This window comes from Somniosus microcephalus, chromosome 11 (genome assembly GCF_052327205.1).
Source record: "Somniosus microcephalus isolate GS21.2 chromosome 11, FLI_Smic_1.0, whole genome shotgun sequence".
Classification (NCBI taxonomy): Eukaryota; Metazoa; Chordata; class Chondrichthyes; order Squaliformes; family Somniosidae; genus Somniosus; species Somniosus microcephalus.
The window spans coordinates 35,966,911-35,992,859 of record NC_140997.1 but is presented as its reverse complement, the minus strand read 5'-3'; the positions used below and the strand labels follow the sequence as shown (position 1 = coordinate 35,992,859).

Genomic DNA, 25,949 nt, shown 5'->3' with positions numbered 1-25,949 from the left:
AAAATGAGGTGCCAACCTGGTGAAGCTACAACACAGCTACATGTTAAAAAGTGGAAGCAGCATGTTATAGATAGCCAAGCGATCCCACAACCAATGGATCTGATCAAAGCTCTGCAGCCCTGCCACATCCAATCCTGAATTAAAGAACTAATGGGAGGAGGAGGCTCAATGAATATCCCCATCCTTGATGATGGCGGAGCCCAGCACATGAGTGTAAAAGACAAGGCTGAATCGTTTGCACCAATCTTCAGCCAGTAGTGCCGAGTGGATGATCCATCTCGGCCTCCTTCAGAGGTCCCCACCGTCATAGATGCCAGTCTTCAGCCAATTTGATTCACTTCACGTGAAATCAAGAAACGGCTGAGCACATTGGATGCAGCAAAGGCTATGGGCCCTGACAAGATCCCGGCTGTCATGCTGAAGATTTGTGCTCCAGAACTAGCCGCGCCTCTAGCCAAGCTGTTACATTACAACTACAACACTGGCATCTACCTGACAAAGTGGAAAATTGCCCAGGTATATCCCGTCCACAAAAAGCAGAGCAAATCCAATCCGGCCAACTACCGTCCTATCAGCCTACTCCTAATCATCAGCAAGTGATGGAAAGTGTCGTCGACAGTGCTATCAAGCGACACTTGCTCCACAATAACATGCTCACCAATGTTCAGTTTGGCTTCCACTCCTCAGTGTAGCCTTGGGCTAAAAGAGCTGAATTGCAGAGATGAGGTGAGAGTGACTGCCCTTGACATCAAGGCAGCATTTGACCAAGTGTGGCATCAAGGAACCCGTGTAAAATTTAAGTCAGTGGGAATCCAGTGGAAAACTCTCCTGGCTGAAGTCATACCTAGCACAAAGGAGGCCAATCACCGCAGCCCCAGGACATCGCTACAGGAGTTCCTCGGGGCAGTGTCCTAGGCCCAACCATCTTCAGCTGCTTCATCAATAACCTTCCCTCCATCATAAGTTCAGAAGTGGGGATGTTCGCTGATGGTTGCACTGTGTTCAGTTCCATTCGCAATTCCTCTGATGCTGCATGCGGACATGGGCTGCTTCATTAAGACCTGGACTACATCCAGGCTTGGGCTGATAAGTGGCAAGTAACATTGGCGCCACACAAGTGCCAGGCAATGACCATCTTCAACAAGAGAAGAGTCTAACCATCTCCCCTTGACATTCAATAGCATTACCATTGTCCAATCCCCCACCATCTACATCCAGGGGGTCGCCATTGACCAGAAAATTAACTGGACTAGCCACTTAAATACTATGGCTACAAGAGCAGGAAAGAGGCTGAATATTGTGTGGCGAGTGACTCCCCAAAGCCTTTCCACCATCTACAAGGCACAAGTCAGGAGTGTGATGGAATACCCTCCACTTGCCTGGATGAGTGCAGCTCCAACAGCACTTGAGAAGCTCGACACCATCCAGGACAAAGCCCGCTTGATTGGCGCCCCATCCACCACCTTAAACATTCACTCCCTCCACCACCGGCGTACTATGGCTGCAGCGTGTACCATCTACAAGATGCGCTGCAGCAATTCACCAAAGCTACTTCGACAGCACCTCCCAAACCCGCGACCTCTATCACCTAGAAGGACAAGGGCAGCAAGCGCATGGGAACACCACCACCTCCAAGCCACACACCATCCTGACCTGGAAATAAATTGCCGTTTCTTCATCGCTGCTGAGTCAAAATCCTGGAAAACTCTACCAATGTTCCCTCAAATTTTTTGGGGGGGCTGCATGGCCCATTCAAAGTTTTGCACATGCGCGATATTTCACTTTTGAAAAGCCGGTCCCGGGCTGCGTGGGACTGGCAGACAGTGGCCGCGCAGCTTATTGGGAACATTGCTCCCTATCTAATAACATTGTGGGAGTACCTTCACCACAAGGACTGCAGTGGTTCAAGAAGGCGGCTCACTGCCACCTTCTCTGGCAAAATGGGATGGGCAAGAAATGCTGGCTTTGCCCATGACGCCCACATCCCAGGAATGAATTTTTAAAAGCATCTCTCCAAGTAAAATAATCATGCTGTTCTTAGAGGTTGTTACCTGTTTATATGAAAAATTATAATTTTTGAGTTTAAGTATTAGCATAAATTCGAGAAAGACAGCTGCTATATACTTAATTGTATTTATTTTAAACATCACCGGTTTCCCTAGATCCATATTGGAGAAACCCTTTGAAGAAAGTTCCCTCACCACCACTGCTACCATGACTGAGCCCCGAGGCTACTCGAGGTTTGGTCATGGAAGGGAGGGGTGGGATTTCTTAAGAGGATTTCTCCAAGTCCTGAATGCTGCCACATCCCGCTATTGCCATCCCAGGTCTGCCATTCAAAGTTCGCCCTCACAGTACTGGCACACTCCGCACCCTATCAATGTTGTCATACCCCTAACATAAGCCCTCCGACTTCTACCAGATCTCAGTACCCCACTGCTGGTGCTCCCACAACTCTTTCCCAGCATTCTCCCTCATGCTTTTACATCCCACAATGACCATTCCCAAACTCCAGAATCATCCTCCCAACACTACCAACTAGAGTTGCAAAATTCTGGGAATTTTTAAAAGAGGAAGCTTTCCATGGGAATTTTGAGTTTTTTTGCACACTGATGGTTTTTGTCTCTGACCCTTATATTATCTTTGTCATCAAAATAGACATACTGTTCCATACAAATAAGAACAGGCTTTCAAAACTTTATTTAGGTCATCATTTTGAACTTTATTGAACCCCCACAAAAAAGACCCATCTAAAATAAAATAAAGAGCGTCAGCTTATTTAGCCTGTAATTTGTCCTTATTTTGTCCCTTTGAGTCTTCTACTCATGAATCTTCTGAGTCTTCTACTTATCATTGCTCCTCCTGATTCTCTGGCTCTGTCGTGTCCATTTCCTCCTCTGTCACTGTCTAGCTGTGTGGTGGACACTTCTGTATCTGGCTCAATAAGTTGTAGGTTTGCCCGGATAGCCACCAGTTTCTCCACTCTCTTGTTAGTCAGCCTGTTGCGCACCTTTGTATGCGTATTCCCAAAAAGTGACCAGTTTCGTTCAGAGGCCGCTGATGAAGGTGGGATTTGAAGTATCACCCAAGCAATGGGTGACCGGGCCTCCGATGCACAAAGTCCCTTCCACCAGGTATGTGCACTGATATGCTTGCATGATTCCCATATCCCGTCCCCATTCCAAAGACCTTGCTTGGTAGAGAACTTTGCCATGTGATGCCCTGTGCATGCACGACGCTACATCACCAATAGAGGGAGGTAATCGCTCATCCAACCAATCAGGACACATTTGTTCAGTCACACACAAAACTTGTAATTATTAAAACAAGCCAAGTAAGAAGGTAAACATATATTGATTAAGAAATTCCTTAATAATTAAGATTCCATCTCTGTTAGTAATTTTAAGAGAGGACCTGTGGGGGAAAAAAAATGAAAGAAATACAAAAAAAAACAATATTATGCAAGCATGTGCTTTTTTGGGCAAAATTCCCAAGCTAAACTTCCCGTGGAAAATTTCCGGAAATTTACCAGAAACTTTCCACCCCTTCGCAACCCTACTACCAACGCATATGCCTCCCTTTAACCCGCGTCCCCACCCTGTCCACCCAGCACTCTCCACTGCTGCTAGACGCAGTACTTAACTCCCTGCATCCTGAAACCTTTACCCTGTCATTGTCCTCTGTATCCTGGGCTTCAGAAATAATGATGAGATAAAATTAACTAAATACAGTTAATAGTAATCAAGGCCACTGATTTACAGTTTCTATGCAAATATGTACATAATCGTAGAATCCCAGCCCAGAAATTTCACTAATATTCTTACAGTATACTCTTAATAAGCAAGCAATTTGACTTATTCAATCATTGTAAATCATGGCTCTGTACTTATTAATATGTTACAGAACATAAAACAGCATATCTGCAACTCGCCATGGACAACACCAATGGAGATCTAATATGTAGATATACTTAATGCAAGTGATAATTATAGAAATATATAACCAGCAAGGTTAATAATACGCTGTGGCGGAACCACCAGAGGATTACAGACAATTGTATATAATTCCTTTTACAGCAATGTAGTACAGCTGGGGGCTGCACCTTTAATGTATCTGTTAACTGTACTAGGGCTTCTTTCCTGTACTCCGCGTGATGACGTCATGCCGTCCATCACGTGATCTCTCAACGGCGGGAAGAACGTGATGACGTCAGAGCTCGGAACCTGCTAGCAGTTGAGCTCGGAACCTTCTAGCAGTTTCCAGAGAGGCTTTCAAGCAGACCAGACCGATTTGCATTGTGTCCTACAGTTTCCTGTACAGCTTCGTTTGTTCATTAAATTTTATTGTTTTTGATTTTCTGAGTCGATCTCAATTCTTCGGCTAGGAACCCCAGTTCCTACATTGGTGACCCCGATTTCTTCAAACAATTTTCGTTGAAGTTACATCATGGACACGAACGCCGTCACCCTCAAACTGCTGCAATTTTGGGAGCAACAACCGGCCGCGTGGTTTTTCCAGGCAGAAGCCCAATTTGCAATCCGGGGAGTAGCAGCTGATTCGACCCGTTATTATTACGTGGTCTCCGCCCTCAACAGCGCCACGGCCTCGCGGGTCGTCAGCCTCCTCAAGAGTCCACCGAACGATGGCAAGTGCAAAGCTTTAAAAGCACGTTTACTGCAGATTTTCGGTCTGTCCAAGTCGGAGCGCGCTCACAGACTTATCTCCATGCCCGGCCTCGGGGACTCAAAACCCTCAGAGCTCATGAGCCAAATGCTCATGCTTTTGGGCTCGGAATCGCAATGTTTTCTGTTCTGCGAGCTGTTTCTCTGTCAACTACCAGAGCCAGTACAGACGGCCTTGGCCAATTCCGCGACCACGGATTGTGCTGAACTCGCCGCGGAAGCGGATAAAATATTCACTGTCTCACAACAATCTTGTGCAGCCACGAGGCGCCCATCCCCCACAAGAGCGAATCCAACTCCTCCTCCTGCAGGCTGGTGTGCATACCATGCTCGTTTCGGCGCGAAGGCCAGAAATTGCCGTCCGCCCTGCAGTTTCTCACCAATAAAAAAACCTACCTCAAACCAGCGGTTTCTGAGAAGATCGATAAGGCCTAAGGGATGCGCCGGAGTTGCGATGGCCGTCGGGTCCGTAGGGAAACTCCTATACATTACAGACTCCCTGTCGGCGACGTTCTCTCTGTGATACTGGCTCCCAGTGCAGTATCACAGAGAGAACGTAAGGGCAGCACGGTGGCATAGTGGTTAGCACTGTTGCCTCACAGCGCCAGGGACCCGGGTTCGAATCCGGCCTCGGGTGACTGTGTGGAGTTTGCACATTCACAGAATCACAGAAACCCCACAGTGCAGATAGAGGCCACTTCGGCCCATCGAGCCTGCACCGACACATATCCCACCCGATCTCCGCAACCCCGACACCAACACATATCCCACCCTATCCTTGTAACCCCACGTATTTAATCCCCCTAACACTAAGGGTCAATTTATCATAGCCAATCAACCTAACCCGCACATCTTTGGACTGTGGGAGGAAACCGGAGCACCCGGAGAAAACCCACGCAAACACGGGGAGAATGTGCAAACTCCACACAGACAGTCGCCCGAGGCCGGATTCGAACCCGGGTCTCTGGCGCTGTGAGGCAACAGTGCTAACCACTATGCCACCGTGCTTCTCCCCGTGTTTGCGTGGGTTTCCTCCGGGTGCTCCGGTTTCCTCCCACAGTCCAAAGATGTGTGGGTTAGGTTGATTAGCTATGATAAATTGACCCTTAGTGTTAGGGGGATTAAATACGTGGGGTTACGGGGATAGGGTGGGATATGTGTTGGTGTAAGGGTTACGAGGATCGGGTGGGATATGTGTCGGTGCAGGCTCGATGGGCCGAAATGGCCTCTATCTGCACTGTGGGGTTTCTGTGATTTCTGTGATCATACCAGCGTCGAAACTAGATCTTCAATCCGGCGGTCAAGGTCTCCCCCTCGAGGCAGCCAACGGTGCGGCCATTCGCACGTTCGGAAAGCGTAGGGTCCAGTTGAGTTTTGGCGGCCAACGTTTTGTTTGGGAGTTCATCACGGCGAAAGTCTCACAGGCCATCCTGGGGGCAGATTTCTTCTGCGCAAACGGGTTTCTCGTCGATGTCCGACACTGCCGGCTAATCAGTGCCTCCACTTTTCACTTGGTCCCCTGCCACCGAAGCACCGCGATGTCTCGGTCAGTTGCCTGTGCAGTCCCATCTCCAAATGAGTTCTCTCGTCTTCTCAGTGAGTTCCTTGAGCTCACCAGGCCCACATTTTCTTCTTCAGTCGCGAAGCACGGTGTGGCGCACCACATTACCACGACAGGATCCCCCGCTTATGCGAGAGCTCGAAGGCTGGAACCCGGTAAACTCGCGGCCGCCAAGGCGGAGTTCCATACAATGGAACGCCTGGGTATTATTCGACGTTTGAATAGTCCTTGGTCCTTGCCATTACACATTTTTCCTAAGCCAGGCGGTGGATGGCGACCATGCGGTGACAACAGGCGCCTGAATGAGGCTACCATACCGGATCGGTACCCAATTCCTCACATTCAGGATTTTTCAGCCCATCTGGCAGGGAATTCCATCTTTTCCAAAGTAGACCTCGTCCGAGGCTATCATCAAGTGCCTGTGCATCCTCAGGACGTCCCCAAAACTGCCGTCATCACACCTTTCGGGTTCTTGAGTTCTTTCGTGTGCCGTTTGGGCTGAAGAATGCAGCACAAGCCTTCCAACGTCTCATGGATTCCGTGTTGCGCGATCTGCCGTTCATCTTCGTCTACTTAGACGACATCCTTATTGCCAGTAACAGCACGAAAGAACACATTACGCACTTGCGTACCCTTTTTTCTCGTCTCCGCCAACATGGCCTTATTATCAACCCAGCCAAGTGCCAGTTTGGGTTGCACAGCATTGATTTCCTGGGACACAAAATCACCTCAGAAGGCGCCGTCCCGCTGGCCACGAAGGTGGAAGCAGTCACCTCGTTCCCTCTTCCTCAGACCGTCAGGGCCCTCCAGGAATTTCTGGGAATGGTCAATTTTTATCATCGGTTCGTCTCCAAGGCGGCATTGTTGATGCAACCTTTGTACGAGGCCCTCAGAGGTAAATCGGGCAAAGACCTGATCGATTGGACACCCCAGATGGACCAGGCTTTCCTCGACACTAAGAACGCTTTGGCTGCTGCGACCATGTTGGCACATCCCCTTCCGGGCGCAACCATTGCCCTTACCACCGACGCATCTGATTATGCCATCGGGGCAGTACAGGAGCAGTGGGTCGACGGCACATGGCAACCACTGGCTTTCTTCAGCCGCCAATTGCGGAAGAACGAACGCAAGTATAGTACTTTTGATAGGGAGTTGTTGGCATTGTTTCTGGCCATCCGCCATTTTCGCTTCCTACTGGAAGGACGCCCATTCACGGCTTTTGTCGACCGCAAGCCACTTACTTTTGCGATGGCCAAGACAGCGGAACCATAGTCGGCACGGCAACGACGTCATCTTACGTACATATCTGAATTTACAACCGACATACAACATGTCTCGGGCAAAGACAACCTGGTGGCGGATTGTCTCTCCCGCACCCAGCTCCACGCAGTACACCTGGGAGTCGACTATGTTGGTTTGGCAAAAGAACAGAAGGCAGACCCTGAAGTGCAGGCATACCGGACCGCACCTTCCAGCTTACAAGTGGCTGATGTCAGTTTCCAGGCCGCAGGGACCACACTCCTGTGTGACATCTCGATGGGCGCCCCACGCCCAATCGTTCCAGTCGAATGGTGCAGGAGAATTTTCGACACTATCCACGGATTGTCACACCCTGGCATGAGAGCGTCACAACGACTCATGGCAAAGAAATTCGTCTGGAAGGGCATGCATCTCGGCGTCCGTGACTGGACCAATACCTCTGTGAGTTGCCAGAAGTCCAAGATACAACGCCATGTTAAGGCCCGAGTCACCACTTTTCCGGTTCCGGAGCGTCGATTCGACCATGTGCACGTGGACCTGGTTGGTCCCTTCTCTTCCTCTCGCGGGTACACTCACCACCTCACCGTGGTAGACCGCACCACCAGGTGGCCAGAGGCAATTCCTTTGGTTGCCACCACAGCGGCAGACGTCTCCAGAGTCTTCATCTCGTCGTGGGTAGCTCGGTTCGGAGTACTGGCTGACATCTCCGACCGGGGGCCTCAATTTACCTGAGCTTTGGAACGCCGTAGCTCAAGGTTTGGGCACCAAGCTCCATCGTACCACCGCCTACCATCCACAGGCGAACGGTCTGTGTGAAAGATTCCACAGGTCCCTTAAAGCCGCACTGCGTGCTCGTCTCCGTGGGCCTAGTTTGGTGGACAGGCTCCCTTGGGTGCTGCTAGGTCTTCGCACGGCACCTAAGGACGACCTGCATTATTCTTAAGCAAAGCTGGTTTACGGCCAACCACTGAGTGCCTGGCGATTTTCTTCCTCACACGGATCCCTGGTCCCCAGCTCAGCAGCTCGTCAGCCACCAGGAAGCGGCTAGGAGTTTCATCCCAGTGCCTACGTCGCATCATGACCTGCAGCGCTCCCATGTCCCGGTGGATCTTAAGAGCACAGAATACGTGTTCATTCGGCAGGATGCTCGCAAAAACCACTCAAACCGCCTTACACAGGTCCATTCCGCGTCATCTCGTCAGGTGACAAGTCCTTCACAGTCGACGTCGGCGGTAAGCCTGACCACATCTCTATCGACCGGTTGAAACCGGCGCATCTGGATCTGAGCGAACCAGTCGTCACCGCTCAGCCGCCTCGTCGTGGTCATCCACCGTCGACTGCCGGTCCAGTACAGCCACAGTCATCCACCGAGTCGCCAGTGCCCGCCTCACCGGGTCGACCACAGCCGGCCTCCTCTCCTCTTCTCTTCTCTGCCTGCGGCATCATCCCAACCACAGCCAACGGCCAGTTCATCTTCTAGCGCTCCGTTCCAGCTGCCGGGGTATCGCAATCGGTCGGACAGACTCGTCAGACCCGCTTCTCGCCTTACCTTCTCTGTTAAAAGCAATTCTGGGGGGGCGCATGTGGCGGAACCACCAGAGGATTACGGACAATTGTATACAATTCCTTTTACATCAATGTAGTACAGCTGGGGGCTGCACCTTTAATGTATCTGTTAACTACTAGGGCTTCTTTCCTGTACTCCGCGTGATGATGTCATGCCGTCCATCACGTGATCTCTCAACGGCGGGAAGAATGTGATGACGTCGGAGCTCGGAACCTTCTAGCAGTTGAGCTCGGAACCTTCTAGCAGTTTCCAGAGAGGCTTTCAAGCAGACCAGACCTATTTGCATTGTGTCCTACAGTTTCCTGTACAGCTTCGTTTGTTCATTAAATTTTATTGTTTTTGATTTTCTGAGTCGATCTCAATTCTTCGGCTAGGAACCCCAGTTCCTACAACGCATTGGTTTTTGACTTCTAGATTGGTTTTGGACTTTGGACCATTTGGGTTACGTTCATCCAGCAATTGAAAATCTGTTGTTGTGGTTTTGTATAGCAGATCTTTTTAACAATCACCTCCTTGCATTGTGTTCCATTTAAATCAACTTTAGACCTATATTTCTAATAAGGATGAATGTTCCCAATGAGATGATCTGGTTCTGTCAAAAAAAACTGAATTTTAGTTTCTGTTTCATTTTTCCTTTCCATTTCCCGGAGCATTGAGGACAATTATAGTGCTCCATCCCTGGTGCAGCTAACTTTGCACAGAACAGGTCATCGAACTTGAGACTTTCCCGATCGGGACTCAGCACCACCTGATGCATTTATTCACTGCACCATTGGAGGGAGCTCTAAACAGTTGTATTGCATTAGAGCTTTGCATATATGTGGAAGTTCTCTGAAAATTAGCATATGATAGACACAAAATCATTGCTACATTTTTTCTACCTAATTGAAAATCTTACATATAATAACATATATGTCACACTAGGATTGGCTACACGTTACGTTAAATCTTCATACTTAAATTGATTAACTGACCATATCCTGCTTATGTAAGCCAATTGGTCAGATAATATTCTTCAAACTTATAAAACACTGGTTAGGCCTCAGCTGAAATATTGTGTTCAATTCTGGGCATGTGGAGAGACTGGAGAAGCTGGGGTTGTTCTCCTTAGAGCAGAGAAGGTTAAGAGGAGATTTAATAGAGGTGTTCAAAATTATGAAGAGTTTTGTTAGAATAAATAAGGAGAAGCTGTTCAGTGGCAGAAGGGTCAGCAACCAGAGGACACAGATTTAAGGTGATTGGCAAAAGAACCAGGGACAACATGAGGAAACATTTTTTGTTACACACAGTGAGTTGTTGTGACCTGGAGTGCACTGCCTGAAAGGGTGGTAGAAGCAGATTCAGTATTAACATTCAAAAGAGAACTGGTTAAATACTTGAAGGGGAAAAAATTACAGGGCTATGGGGAAAGAGCAGGGGAATGGGATTAATCGGATAGCTCTACCAAAGCCGGCACAGGCACGATGGGCCGAACGGCCTCCTTCTGTGCTGTATCATTCTATGATTCTATGAAACTGCTTTCGGCTACCATTTTCCTTCCTCAGTTAACTTAAAGTAACACACAGCAAACAAAATTACATGTTTCTGGGGGAAAAAAGTCAATAATAAATTGGTCCATTTCATTTAAAAATGCTGCAAGAAGTTATTGTTGCACAAGCCTGCCCCTCTACAGTGAATGGAAACCGGAAGGGGAAAAGAGGAAAATGGAGAGGGTTTGATGGTGGGGGTTGCAGAAGCATTTCTGAAGAGAAGAGTTTTGAGGGTTTTTTAAAGTGGGAGGGAGGTATAGCAAGGTGAAGGGAAATGGGCAGGTAATTCCTGAGGGCGGGAGCATAGTGGCTGAATAAGTGGCCATCAGTGGTGGAGCAGGAGACGAGTAACCTAACGTTAGGGGAGTGGCAGTTGTGTTTGGGGAGCTAAGGCAGGAGATCATTAAGGTAGAGTGCGGCAAATCTGTCAGGATTTCCAAGCGAGGACAAGAATTTTAAAGCCAGTGCTGGAAACTGGGAAAACCATGGCACTTGAAGAGCATAGGGGTGATGGCTTTGTACAAGTGAGGATGCAGGTGCCATTGTTTTGGATGAGATGAAGTTAGTGAAGGGTTGTGCGGGGAGGAACGTTAGAAGAGTGTTAGAGAAATTGATAAAGGTATGGCTATGATTTTGGCAGATCGGGGGAGAGTAGAGTGGAGATGGAAGAAGGCATTCTTGGTAAAGAAGTAAATATGGGATGAAGAAGCTGAGCTTTGTCAAAAAATTATGATATGATTTTCCTCCTCCTGAGACAGCCTGAGGTGACAGTTGGGGTTAATTGAGTCCAGGCCACATACAGGAAACTTTTTTTTATCCGGCACCGACGGGACCGGTGTGCCGGTTTATCAAAAAGTCTGGATTACAGAGAGATATAGTAAAAGGTACAAGAGCTCTGTACACAGCAACAAATCCAGGCTTCCCTGTTGCTTAGCAACAGGTGCAGGAACCCCAGCCACAAGGTCCAGGCGTCCCTGTTGCTTAGCAACAGGTGCAGGAACCCCGGTTACACGGCCACAGATCCAGGAACGGCCACTAATATGAAGTAAAACTTACCTGAACCTACTCCTGAATTTTGCCGGTTAACAGAGATTTCCGGTTATTTAGGTGCCGGTAAATCCAGAGTTTCCTGTATTGTGTGGCATTGACACACACATGAAATCTACCCCTATGCTTCCAGATGATGTCACCAAGAGGGTAGTATGTAGACGGCGAAGAGCAGAGTACTAAGATGGACCCTTTGGGTAGAGAAAGAAGTTATTGGAGGAAATATGAGAGGAACCAGAAGAGAGCTGAGAATAAAGTTTTGTTATAAATGTTATAAGTGGTAGGTGAATAGTTGCTGAAATACACAGGCTCACACATTTATTTGTATCAGTAAGATGTATAATATTTTACTTTGTGTCACTCTTGTTAAACATTGCTTCAGTAAATTTGTCGCTTTAATTCGATTGGCAAACTACTGTTGCATTTAGGTTGCAGTGGGACACAGTAAACATTAGAAATCACACTCCAGTTCTTGGACTAGCCATGAGCAGCACCATAGTGTAATTCTTGAGCTACCGCTACTGCCCCATAGCAGTTGATAAGCTTAGCTGCTGCTGCAATTATCGTATATATTTTTTTTTAAGTATCGACATCATCATGGTATTTGGCAGTATATTTCTAAATAGCTTGGTTGATTGCACCTAGGTTACTGAAGTTTCTGCTAAACTCCAGTACTACTAGTAGTAGAGGAAAACCTAGCTGCATAGAAGATCCACATGGTTCTCTTCACTCTAAACATAGCTCTTGCTTAAGACAACAAAGGAACAATGTTGACTGGGTGGGGCAAGATGTTGGGAAAATTAACAAGTTTTTCATGTACATAACTCACTAGCAAAGTGCCCTGTAATTATTTATGTATAGTTGATATCATTGATATGTATAAAATATTAAAAATCTATCTTCTGTGTACACTTCCTGCCTACAATAGGCATATAGCCTTCTATAGGCATATTAACAGTAAAAGGATTGTCAGAGGAGCGGTGGGGCTGATTAGGGACCGAAATGGAGATCTACTGGTAGAGGCAGAAGGCATGACAGAAGTACTAAATGAGTACTTTGCATCGGTGTTTACCAAGGAAGAGGGCTTTGCCAAAGCTATGGTAAACCAGGAGGTTGTCAGGATACTGGATGAGATAATAAAAATAGATAAAGAGGAGGTACTAGGAAGGCTGGCAGTACTTAAAGTAGATAAGTCACCCGGCCCAGATGGGATGCATCCTAGGTTGCTGAGGGAAGTAAGGGTAGAAATTGCAGATATGATTTGTTAATATTGGTTGAGGGATGATTATTGGCCACTACACTGCGAGCCCCCTGCTTTTCTTCATATAGTGCACGTGGAATGTTGCACATCCACCTGAACAAGCAGGAAGTAACGTATAGGGTGGATAAAGGGGAACCAGTGGACGTAGTGTATTTAGACTTCCAAAAGGCATTTGACAAGGTGCCACACAAGATTATTGCTTAAGATAAAAAAATCACGGGATTGGGGGTAATATTCTGGCATGGATAGAGGATTGGCTATCTAACAGAAGGCAGCGAGTTGGGATAAATGGTTCATTCTCAGACTGGCAATCAGTAACTAGTGGTGTTCCGCAGGGGCCAGTGCTGGGTCCCCAACTCTTTACAATCTATATTAACGATTTGGAGGAGGGGACCGAGTGTAACATATCAAAGTTTGCAGATGATACTAAGATGGGAGGGAAAGTAGTGAGTGAGGAGGACATAAAAAACCTGCAAGGGGACATAGACAGGCTAAGTAAGTGGGCAGAGATTTGGCAGATGGAATACAATACTGGAAAGTGTGAGGTTATGCACTTTGGCAGGAAAAATCGTAGAGCAAGTTATTATCTTAATGGCAAGAAACTGGAAAGTACTGAAGTACAAAGGGATCTGGGGGTCCTGGTGCACGAAACTCAAAAGGTTAGTATGCAGGTGCAGCAAGTGATTAAGAAGGCCAATGGAATGTTGGCTTTCATTGCTAGGGGGATAGAATATAAAAATAGGGAGGTATTGCTTCAGTTGTACAAGGTATTGGTGAGACCGCACCTGGAATACTGCGTACAGTTTTGGTGTCCATACTTAAGAAAGGACATACTTGCTCTCGAGTCAGTACAAAGAAGGTTCACTCGGTTAATCCCGGGGATGAGGGGATGGACATATGAGGAGAGGTTGAGTAGATTGGGACTCTACTCATTGGAGTTCAGAAGAATGAGAGGCGATCTTATTGAAACATATAAGATTGTGAAGGGGTTGGATCGGGTGGAAGCGGGGAAGATGTTCCCGATGATGGGTGAAACTAGAACTAGGGGGCATAGTCTTAGAATAAGGGGCTGCTCTTTCAAAACTGAGATGAGGAGGAACTACTTCACTCAGAGGGTGGTAGGTCCATGGAATATGCTGCCCCAAAAAGCTGTAGAAGCTACATCATTACATAAATTTAAAACAGAAATAGACAGTTTCCTAGAAGTAAAGGGAATTAAGGGTTACGGGGAGCGGGCAGGAATTTGGACATGAGTCTAGGTTCGGATCGGTCATGGCCCTGTGGGTAGCGGAGCGGGCCCAGGGGCCGTGTAGCCTGATCCTGCTCCTATTTCATGTGTCTAATTCTGTTAGATTCAGGAGATGGTTCTGTGATAGTGGATTGGCGGTTAGGATCAGATCAGCCATGATCTTATTGAATGGCGGAGCAGGCTCGAGGGGCCAATTGGCCTACTCCTGCTCCTGTTTCTTATGTTCTTATGAGCCTTCACTTTAATGTCTCATCTGAAAAACAGCACCTCCGACAATGCTCCCTCTGCATTGCAATGTCAACCTGGACAAGCCACATCCAACATTTTTAGAGCTGGGGGCTGGATATTGTGTCAAAACCAGTGAGTGGCCCACGTGCTTACACAGAATTGCAAATTTTTCTGCACAGAAAATTCTAAACACCCTCGTATACAAAAATTACGAGACCCTATAGACAGTGAGATTGCCCATGCACAAAACAGCAGTACCACCTGCACAAAGATTAAGATATCCACATGCACAATAAAACGCAAGACCTCCATACATGAAAAAAATTGAACTTCGTACACACAATTGAAACTCCCCTGTATATACAAAAAATCCTACCACCAGATGGCAAACCTATACACAGAAAGGTGACCGTCAGACACACATTTTAAGCTCTTCCCATTCTTCCTCTCATTTGAAGATGGAAATCCAGGAAGTCTCCGCCTCGGCGCTTTGAACTTTCCAGGCCGAAGAACTGATTGGTGCTAAATGTCAGGAAAGGGGAATTAACATAGCAGACAAAAGGATGTGTTCTTTGTATTTTTCAAAGATGCACACTGATCATTATCTTTTACACAGCCTACTATACAGGTTAGTGAGTTAGCTGGAAATTTGAAATGTGCCAAACGTGGTGAATCATTAGTAAGGAGATATTACTAATGCATCTGTCGTTTTCTAGCAAAGAACAACAATAGATTGTGTTTTTTAAATAAAATAAAAACTTCCTTGTACTGTACATCAATTTAGAGGATGAATATGCAGTTTTATAACCAATCTAAATCATAATTATATCAGTGCAACTAGTTGGTAAGGCACAAAACAATCTGTTCTTGAAAACTGCCTGATGGCTTAATTTGCATTTATATGTGCAAAAGTTAAGAGACTTTGCTCCATATTCGGGAATATCCTGAGTACATGATTATTTCATATTTGTTCTCTGGGTGTGGGCAACACCTGCAAGGCCACATTACCGTTCCATCCCTAGTTGCCATTAGAAGGTTGTGGGGGCCAGAGGACGGTTAGAGTCAACCCCCTGTTGTGGGACAGGAGCCATATGTAAGCCGAACCAAGTCGGGTGGAAGGTTTCCTTCCCTGAAGAAATGTTAGTGAACCAATTGGGTTGTTACAGCACTCTGACGGCCTTTCAACTGCGAGCCTACAAGCTACCAGGTTTATTGACTTCAGTTTCACAACTTGCCTTTGTGGAATTTAAACTCATGACCTCTGGGTTGATGGTCCAGTACCATAGCACTAGGGGTCGATACCCTCTAAGGTGCCATATAAGTGTAAATACTAATATTCAGTGGAGCGTCTATATATTGCTGGGTTTCTGGATACTGAACATTTGACTGTTAGCTTGCTATGCTGATACCTAAAACAGGAGTGTCCAAGTTTATTGTCTTAGGCTACTTGGGTGCATACTTTGGAGCTTTAGGGGCCACATATGAATTTAAATCCATGTTTCCACTAATTTGCTGATAACCTATTTGGTTTAGGATTTATCCACCAATGAGGCAACATTGCTAAGAACAGCCCTTTTGACACATCCAAGCTCAAAATTCAAACAAAATAAACCAAAAATATAAGCATAAATAGGACTGAGTTGTATGTGCTTCAAGGGTTGGATTGGCAGGGCCTGAGGGTGCCAGATTTTGACACCAGCTGACATATACCTTGCACTTCACTGCATTTCGACTGAAGGGGAGGGGAGGAATGAGGTGACGCAACAGCAAGGGGATACAGATCCACGATTCTCCTGTACTGATCCCATTTTATTTCATCGCGTCTAAGAAGTTGGTTCCAAATGCATTTTTGAGATTCTTGGGTCAATATTGATAGGCCACCAAAAATTTGTTGTTGCTCTCTGTATTTATAAGGATATACTTTGCTTATAATCAAATGGGTTGCTTGCTAAAACTTCCAAATTAAATATTTTGATTTTGTAGTGACAAATGAGATTCTTGTCATTTTCTAGGCCATGGAACACCTTGAAAGTTTTATTGTTGATTGTGACAGAAGAACAGACATTGCTAAGAAACGCTTGGCAGAAACACAAGAAGAAATCAGTGCTGAAGTAGCTGCTAAGGTATGTTCCCATTTACCTCAACTTGAATGAGAATTTCTATGTTCTGTTCATATTTATAAAAGTTTGGTAATTAAGTCAGTATGGGGGACTGGATGGTGCTGTGGATTAGTCTTTTCATCTCGAGTATCTGAGCTTTAATCCAGTCAGACTGATGGAATAAAAATCGCCTTTGTCTGTTGTGGAAACTAGTTCAAGTAGTATTAACCCAGTACTCAATGGGCATGGGTTCGCAATGCAAAATTGGCACAATTATTCTTATTTAGAGGCTGAAGATAGATTATTGCTGCATTGATGCAATAGTTGTACTTCACAGGTTGAGAGCATTATTTTGCATCTAACCAGGATGCTATGGGGGCGATTTTCTCCTGCCTACCGCGCTCTCAACGTTGAAAAACGGGGCGCTTGGCAGAGGAATTTTTTTTTTTTTAAAGCTGCTGCTCACTGGTCGCCTGTTGCCAGTCTGACTCGATTTGGGTGATCAGTACTCTCGCCTGAAACAGGCAGGGGCAATATATAAATCAGACACCAACACCAGTTGTAGCAAATTTCAAAGCCCGCTCTGCCCAAAAGACTGCCTGTGGCTCCTCCTGGCCCCAGAAAAATGATCCAACCTGCTACAGGTAGACTATCCTTTATCCGAAAACCTCGGGACCAGCCGAGTTTTGGATAAAGGAGAATTTCGGATTTCGGAAGGTGGGTCGGCGGGGGGCCGTGCGCATGACTTACGCTGACGCAGCGTAAGTCAGTCGGGGTCGGCGGGGGGGATCGGTGGTTGTCGGGGCCGGCGGGGTCCGCGGGGGGGATCGGCGGTTGTCGGGGCCGGCAGGGTCCGTGGGGGGGTCGGCGGTTGTTGGGGCTGGCGGGGTTGTCGGGGCCGGCGGGGGGGATCGGCGGTTGTCGGGGCCGGCGGGGGGTCGTGCGCACGACTTACCCATTATCCGAACTTCCGAAACCGGAACCCTCTAAAAACCGAAGGTTTTTTCGTTCAGCGTAAGTCGTACGCACGACTTACGCTGAACGAAAAAACCTTCGGTTTTTAGAGGGTTTCGGTTTTCGGAAGTCCGGATAAAGGGTAGTCTACCTGTACTGGATGCTCAGTGTCTCCCCCTCTCCTCCCACCCAGTTTTTTTTTTTGCATCTGGCTCAGCTCCGCAGAGCACTGGCAGCTTGGCAATTCCATTCAAATGAGTCTTGGCCATGAGTGGTTCTGACCAGAGCCAGTAAGTGGGCTGTGCATGGCTTCACCCACTGGATATGCATTCTATGAATATCAGCCCCTATTTGTCTGAAAGTGTTCTATTTCCAAGCAATTCTGCTCTGACCTCCCTGTTCTTGGCCTCTTACACTGTTCCAACGTAAGCTCAAGGAACAGCACCTCATCTTTCGATTAGGCACTGTACAGCCTTTTGGACTCAACATCGAGTTCAACAATTTCAGACCATAACATCTACCCTTATTTTTTCACATGAGCTATTGATGTTTCTGCCATTCCCATTTACGCCTCTTCTAGACTCCTCTTGTTTCTTTTCTTATCCCATTACCATCTCCTATTGCCTTGCACCATCATCCCTTTTGTCATTTAATCTCTCCTGCCTTCCAGCCTATCACAGACCTTCCCTTCCGTTCTTTCCTCCCCCCTTGCCATGCCTCTGCACCTGCTTAAAATCTGTTACATCTCTAACTTTTTACAGTTCTGGCGAAAGGTCATTGACCTGAAATGTTAATTGTTTCTCTCTCCAGAGGCGCTGTCTGATCTGCTGAGTATTTCCAGCATTTTCTGTTTCTATTTCAGGTTTCCAGCATCTGCAGTATTTTGCTTTTGCATTAACATTCCTTCCCTTGGTGAACATAAAATGAAGACCATTAATGCAAAACAGTTTTTTAAATTGTGTAAATCAAGATGAAGTGTTCCAAGTCTGAGAAAAACACTAATGTAGCCTACTGTTTCTCCACAATAAGTAGCCTTAACGTAACATGCAACCTATTCGTTCTCCTATCTAACTTTCGGTTAAAGGCGGCCATATTTCATGTGTACAGTACTTGGTAATTTTATCGTACTGTTAAGGATACTGTTCGTGTGGTTTTAGTTGAAATGCTGACATTTTTGTACCTACATTTTGTTTTGGCAATTTTCTAGTTTAAACCAAAAGTCATATAAATTCTTTGAAAATGAGTAATTCTTCATTGTGTTAATGAAATGCAGTACAACAAAGGTTCACTAGATTGATTCCTGGGGTGAGAGGGTTGTTGTATGAGGAGAACCATCGTAAACACCTTCACCGAAGCATACGAGAGCATGGTCCTTACACTAAACATCCGTAAGACAAAGGTCCTCTACCAAGCTGCCCCCTGATTATCATAATCCACGACAAGGCCTTGGACAACGTGGACCACTTTTCATACCTCGGGAGCCTACTGTCAACAAGGGCAGATGTCGACGACGAAGTCCAACACCGCCTTCAATGTGCCAGTGCAGCCTTTGGTCGCCTGAGGAAGAGAGTGTTTGAAGACCAGGACCTTAAACCCGGCACTAAGCTCATGGTCTACAGAGCAGCAGTGATACCTGCCCTGCTGTATGCCTCAGAGACATGGACCATGTACAGCAGGCACCTCAAAGCACTGGAGAGGTACCACCAATGCTGCTTCCGCAAGATCCTGCAAATCCATTGGCAGGATAGGCGCACCAACGTCAGTGTTCTTGCTCAGGCCAACATCCCCAGCAACGAAGCTCTGACCACGCTCAATCAGCTCCGATGGACGGGTCACATTGTCCGCATGCCCGATACGAGACTCCCAAACCAAGCGCTGTACTCGGAGCTCCGGCATGGCAAGAGAGCCCCAGGTGGGCAGAGGAAACGCTTCAAGGACACCCTCAAAGCCTCCTTGAAAAAGTGTAACATCCCCACCGACACCTGGGAATCCCTGGTCCAAGACCGCACAAAGTGGAGGAGAAGCATCCGGGAAGGCGCCGAACACCTCAAGTCTCTTCGCCGGGAGCAAGCGGAAACCAAGCGCAGGCAGCGCAAGGAGCACACGTCAACCCAAGCATCCCACCCACCCACCCCTTCAACCACCGTCTGCCCCACCTGTGACGGAGACTGTAGGTCCCGCATTGGACTCATCAGTCACCTGAGGACTCATTTTTAATGTGGAAGCAAGTCATCCTCGGTTCCGAGGGACTGCCTAAGAAGAGAATGAGGAGAGATTGAGTAGAATGGGCCTATATTCTCTCGAGTTTAGGAGATCTCATTGGAACGTATAAAATTCTTAGAGGGCTTGACGGGGTAGATGCTGCGAGGCTGGCTGGAGAGTCTAGAATTAGGGGGCATAGTCTTGGGATAAGGGGTCGGCCATTTAGGACTGAGATGAGGAATTTCTTCAGTCAGAGGGTTATGAATCTTTGGCATTCTCTACCCCAGAGGGCTGTGGATGCTCAGTCGGTGAGTATTTGCAAGAATGAGATTTAGATTTTTGGACAACAAAGGAATTGAGGAATATGGGGCTAGGATGGGAAAGTGAAGTTGAGGTAGAAAATCAGCCATGATCTTATTGAATGGTTTGAGGGGCTTATGGCCTACTCCTGATCCTATTTCTTATGTTATGGATAGTATAACAAAAATAATTGACATAGCTAGGAGAATGTTTCATGAAGAACAAATTTATATAGGTATGTGGTCTTTATTTGTTTATAATCTGTATATGGGTAAAATATATAAAATTAATGTTAGTAGAATTTTAGGTATGAATTGAAACCAACTGCTGAATGAATTTACTTGGAATCGATGCTGCTTGGTTTGCATTGGCTCTGAAAACTAAAGGAAGGAGCAGCAGAGTAGATCCATGTTTAATTTCTGAGATTTCTGATTGAATTATACCATAGACCTCAACCACAATCTACTTTTTCACTTTTAAGAGTTAAAATTCAACATGTTTTCATGAATCTTAAAGTGTTAAGCCAATCATTAATAACCAAAGATCATGCTTAATCCATTTCTAACTACTTCATAAAAGGTATGCAAAATATGCATCATTGACAGCTATTCCATAAGATGATCTTTCTTTATCATTGGTGCAATAGCCCGAAAAGTCTACAGTTTTAAGATTTTGTATTCTTTTTGCAGGCAGAAAAAGTGCATGAGCTGAATGAAGAAATAGGAAAGCTTTTGGCCAAAGCTGAACAACTTGGAGCTGAAGGAAATGTAGAAGAATCTCAAAAGGTCATGCAGGAAGTAGAAAGAGTGCGCACAAAAAAAAGGGAGGCCGAGGTATGTACTGTATTGCAATTTTAAAAAAGCCAATGGATAGCTGAGAGTTGGTTACACATGTACTTGTAACGGGTATTGGGAATCTGTGCTCTCAGGCCTACCTTTCCTGATGGTCTACACTTTTTGTTTGCCTGAATCCATACTATCACATGCCAATACTCCTATGGTTAGATTTTTCTTCTAACCTCACTGGCTCTTGTAATACTAGTTTTTTACACACACACAATGGCCAGGAATTTGCGGTCCCCAATGACAGCGTACGCTGAGTGCAGGCCGTCATATGCCTTCTGAAAGGCCCTGCAAGTTCCAGGTTTCCACATGCGCTGCGCGAAAACCTGGAACTTGCGATCTGTCAAGGTATGCCTTGACAGATCTACCGAACCGATTAGAAATTCACTTTCGCTGGCGCAGAGTTTGGGCTATTTGCCCAACTACTGCCCATGAAACTCTTAGGCTGGTAAAAGCAGGCGTAGGGCCTGCTTTCACCAGCGTAAGGGTTATCGTCAATCTTGAATAAATTAAAAAATGATGCACAAACACTTAAAATTTGTTTATGCAAATTTTGGCCTAGATTAAAATGCTTAAAATTATTTTTTAAAAAGTTACATTTTTATTGTATTTGCTATAATAAAGGGACTTTTAATTGAATTTGAAAATCTGAACATTTATATTTATAGCTGTCTATTTAATTATTTGGGGATTCCAGTAGGTTTTATAGGGGATTCCGTTAGGAGATGTCGGGGAACATAGGGTCTAATGAGAGGGAGGAACTGAATGAAATCAGTATTTGTAGGGAAATGGTGTTCGGGAAATTGACGGGATTGAAGGCCAATAAATCCCTAGGGCCTGATAATCTACATCCTAGGGTACTTAAGGAAGTGGCCCTAGAAATAGTAGATGCATTGCTGGTCATCTTCCAAAATTCTATAGACTCTGGCACAGTTCCCATGGATTGGAGGGTAGCTAATGTAACCCCACTATTTAAAAAAAGGTGGTAGAGAGAAAATGGGGAATTATAGACTGGTAAGCCTGACATCGGTAGTGGGGAAAATGCTAGAGTCCATTATAAAAGATGTAATAGCAGAGCACTTGGAAAACAGTGACAGGATTGGACAAAGTCAACATGGATTTACAAAAGGTAAATCATGCTTGACTAATCTACTGGAATTTTTTGAGGATGTAACTGGTAGAATAGATAAGGGAGAACCAGTGGATGTAGTGTATTTGGACTTTCAGAAGCCTTTCAATAAGGTCCCGCATAAGAGATTAGCCTGTAAAGTTAAAGCACATGGGATTGGGGTAAGGTACTGACTTGGATAGAGAACTGGTTGGCAGACAGGAAGCAAAGAGTTGGAATAAACGGGTCTTTTTCTGAGTGGCAGGCAGTAACTAGTGGGGTACTGCAGGGATCGGTGCTAGGACCCCAGCTATTAATATATATATTAATGATCTAGACGAGGGAACTAGATGTAATATCTCCAAGTTTGCAGACGACACAAAGCTGGGTGGGCGTGTGTGCTGTGAGGAGAATGCCGAGAAACTTCAGTATGATTTGGACAGGTTGGGTGATTGCGCAGATGCATGGCAGATGCAGTATAATGTGGATAAGTGCGAGGTTATCCACTTTGGTGGCAAAAACAGGAAGGCAGATTATTATCTGAACAGCAATAGATTGGGAGATGGGGAAGTGCAACGAGACCTGGGTGTCCTTGTGCACCAGTCGCTGAAGGTAAGCATGCAGGTGCAGCAGGCGGTTAAGAAGGCAAATGGTATGTTGGCCTTCGTAGCGAGAGGATTCGAGTTTAGGAGCAAGGATGTCTTGCTGCAGTTGTACAGGGCCTTGGTGAGACCACACCTTGAGTATTGTGTGCAGTTTTGGTCACCTTGACTGAGGAAGGATGTTCTTGCCATGGGAGAGTGCAGTGAAGATTCACCAGGCTGATACCTGGGATGGCAGGAATGACGCATGAAGAGAGATTGGGTCGATTGGGCTTATATTCGCTGGAGTTTAGAAGAATGAGAGGGGATCTCATTGAAACTTATAAAATTCTAACAGGACTAGACAGACTAGATGCAGGAAGGATGTTCCCGATGGCAGGGGAGTCCAGAACCAGGGGGTCACAGTCTAAAGATATGGGGTAAGCCATTTAAGACAGAGATGAGGAGGAATTTTTTCACCTAGAGTGGTGAACTTGTGGAATTCTCTGTCACAAAAGGCAGTTGAGGCCAATTCATTAAATATATTCAAGAAAGATCTTTTTCCGAGTGGATATATTTCTTAAGGCTAAAGGGATCAAGGGATATGGGGCGAAAGCAGGGACAGGGTCCTGAATTTGGATGATCAGCCATGATCTCATTAAATGGTGGATCAGGCTCAAGGGGCCGAATGGCCTACTCCTGCTCCTATCTTCTATGTTTCTGTGAAATGGGATCCTCCTTTCTCATTGGAGGATTTGGCCCACGTGATCCCAGGAACACTACCTGGGATCCGTGGGCCTTTGCGCAGGCGTGCGCCTGGAGGTCCGAGACCCGAACTCTCCGTAGCTGTGGAGCCAGGAGGTAAGTTCGGAAATATTTCGCGGGTCGGAGGCGTACTCCGGAGGCATGCCTCCAACTGCAAATTCAGGGCCAATGAATTACTGCTGCATAGGCAAGCAGGGCAATCATTTTGCGGCAGCAGTATCCTAGAAACATTAATGAGATGAATGACTAGTTAATCTATTTTTATATGGTCTTGGTTGTTGGAAGAATGAGTTTAAACACTGGACATCAGGAAAACTCCCTGCTCTTCATGCAATAGTGCAATGGGATTTTTAATATCCATCCTGAGGTGGCTGACTTAACATCTCGTGTAAAGGTACTCGGTATTGCACTGGAGTGTCCGCCTCTGGCATGAGGTTTGCATAGATACTTGTAAAAGCCAATACTGGAGGTTCACCATTAGAACCGTGGGCAGCAGTTAACTATGAAAATTAATTGTGTGAAATTTGCTACTGATACTTAAAAATTTTAAGAAAAATGCTTGAAATTCAGCATAAGTTATGAAAGGCATAATTTGGGGGAAATGGGCACGGAGAAGAATCCACAGAAAGATTTGAATCTGACTGAGACAAGTACTCCGTTGCTGATTTGTTGTTTTGGCCTGACATGATTATTTCAAGGTTGCTTAATGCTTTATGACATAAACTATAAACATACAAGTGATTAACTTTTAATTGCTTAATTTGGTGTTTTTAAATTGAACATTAGCAAAGTATAGATGTGTCCATTTTACAGATTGCCAATGCTCTCTTTTTAATGGTTTTCTTCAAGAAAGAACTTGCATTTATATCGTGCCTTATACAATTCACAGACTGCACTTCAAAGTAATTCATTGTAAGGCTAGACATGCTTTTTATTAAAAGAAAGTCTGGAAAAATCATCATTTGATACAAAAGCTAACAGTAGAATTTACTTTACAAGACAAGTAAATTTTTGTAAGAAAAATGCTCCAAGCGATTGAATAAATGAGGTTTCTTGTAAAAGGAGGATTTTGTTTAATTTTGCTGCTTCCAAAATTCTTGTACATGCCCAAACTTTGGGTTTTTCTGTGAGTTGCATACTAGATAACATTTCTTCCATCATAGACCAAAGTACATTTCTTCCATCATAGACCAAAGTACATTTCTTCCATCATCACAGAATCACAGAAACCCCACAGTGCAGATAGAGGCCATTTTGGCCCATTGAGCCTGCACCGACACATATCCCACCCGATCCCTGTAACCCCTACACCAACACATATCCCACCCTATCCCCGTAACCCCACGTATTTAATCCCCCTAACACTAAGGGTCAATTTATCATAGCCAATCAACCTAACCCGCACACCTTTGGACTGTGGGAGGAAACCGGAGCACCCGGAGGAAACCCACGCAAACACGGGGAGAATGTGCAAACTCCACACAGACAGTCACCCGAGGCCGGATTCGAACCCGGGTCCCTGGCGCTGTGAGGCAACAGTGCTAACCACTATGCCACCATCATAGACCAAAGTATCCCAAGTGGAAGTGGCACAGGTGTTTCTCGAATATTTCTTACGATAAGATTTAGAGCAGCTTCCTAAACTTTTCCTTAATTTCATGTTTTGTTTTGTATAGGATGAATATAGGAATTCAATGCCTGCTTCTAGCTTCCAGCAACAGAAACTGCGTGTCTGTGAAATTTGTTCTGCATACCTGGGTCTTCATGACAATGATCGTCGACTTGCTGATCATTTTGGGGGAAAGTTGCACTTGGGATTCATACAAATCCGGGAGAAATTAGACCACCTGAAGGTAATTTTAAGATTTGTGCAGGAAAGAGTTAAAATGTAGAATTGTATTTTGGGGATACAGGTGTTTACAAAGCGCTCTTCCTTCAATATCCAACCAGGTACAGGAAACTTTGTGCTATCCGGCACCCACGGGACCGAGCTGCTGCCGTTGCCTAAAAAGTGCCGTACTCTCCAGAGTTAATGTTGAGAGATACGGAGATTCTTATCTCCGTATTTGACAACAAACACTGTTGCTTAGCAACAGCTTCTAAACACTCGGGTGTGGCCCTAAAGCTCTGTAGCTGAAGCTGTTGCTATAGCTACAGACCTTGCACAGCTTGACTGTTCAAACAAAGCAACAAAAAAGAATAAAAAACGGCAGCTGATTTTTGCCGGTGGCTCCAGATTGCCGGATAGCTCACCTCCGGATAGCGCACAGTTTCCTGTATATATTAGTCAAATGTAGTCAGAAATCATTTAATTTGAAGTTTTATGGGTTCTCATTTATTCCTTCATTTTCAATTCTAGAAAGTTGTTGCAGAGAAACAAGAAAAGAGAAATCAAGAGCGTTTAAAGAGGAGAGAAGAAAGGGAAAAAGAAGAAAGGATGAAAAGGAAGTAAGCAAATTTGCATATGTAGCACTAAATTCAGAAGCGCAAATCCCATGTGACCAAAGCTGATGTAATAGAAATTGACCAGAGAAACATTTTTAAATGCTCTTGAACTTGCTCCATTGCAAAAAAAAATGTGTTGTGGAAGAAAACATTGATTCCTTCATATTTGTATATCTTGATTATTAATCGTAACCTGAAATGTGTTTTCTAAGCAACTGAAATACAAAATATTGATTTGTTTGTTATTTTGCGTGTTTCTATAATTAACC

The 25,949-nt window shown here is 45.5% G+C and overlaps 1 protein-coding gene across 5 annotated transcripts in view; it reads left to right on the top strand.

Moving 5' to 3' along the window:
• Positions 1–25,949, top strand: part of luc7l (LUC7-like (S. cerevisiae)) — a 79,457-nt gene that overhangs the window by 9,428 nt on the left and 44,080 nt on the right. For all 5 annotated transcript variants that reach the window (XM_086000475.1, XM_086000473.1, XM_086000474.1 and 2 more), the window contains 4 exons: positions 16,397–16,507; positions 20,629–20,772; positions 24,912–25,088; positions 25,595–25,683. In XM_086000475.1, the coding sequence (XP_085856601.1) occupies positions 16,397–16,507; positions 20,629–20,772; positions 24,912–25,088; positions 25,595–25,683 (521 nt within the window). The remainder of the gene's footprint in view (positions 1–16,396; positions 16,508–20,628; positions 20,773–24,911; positions 25,089–25,594; positions 25,684–25,949) is intronic.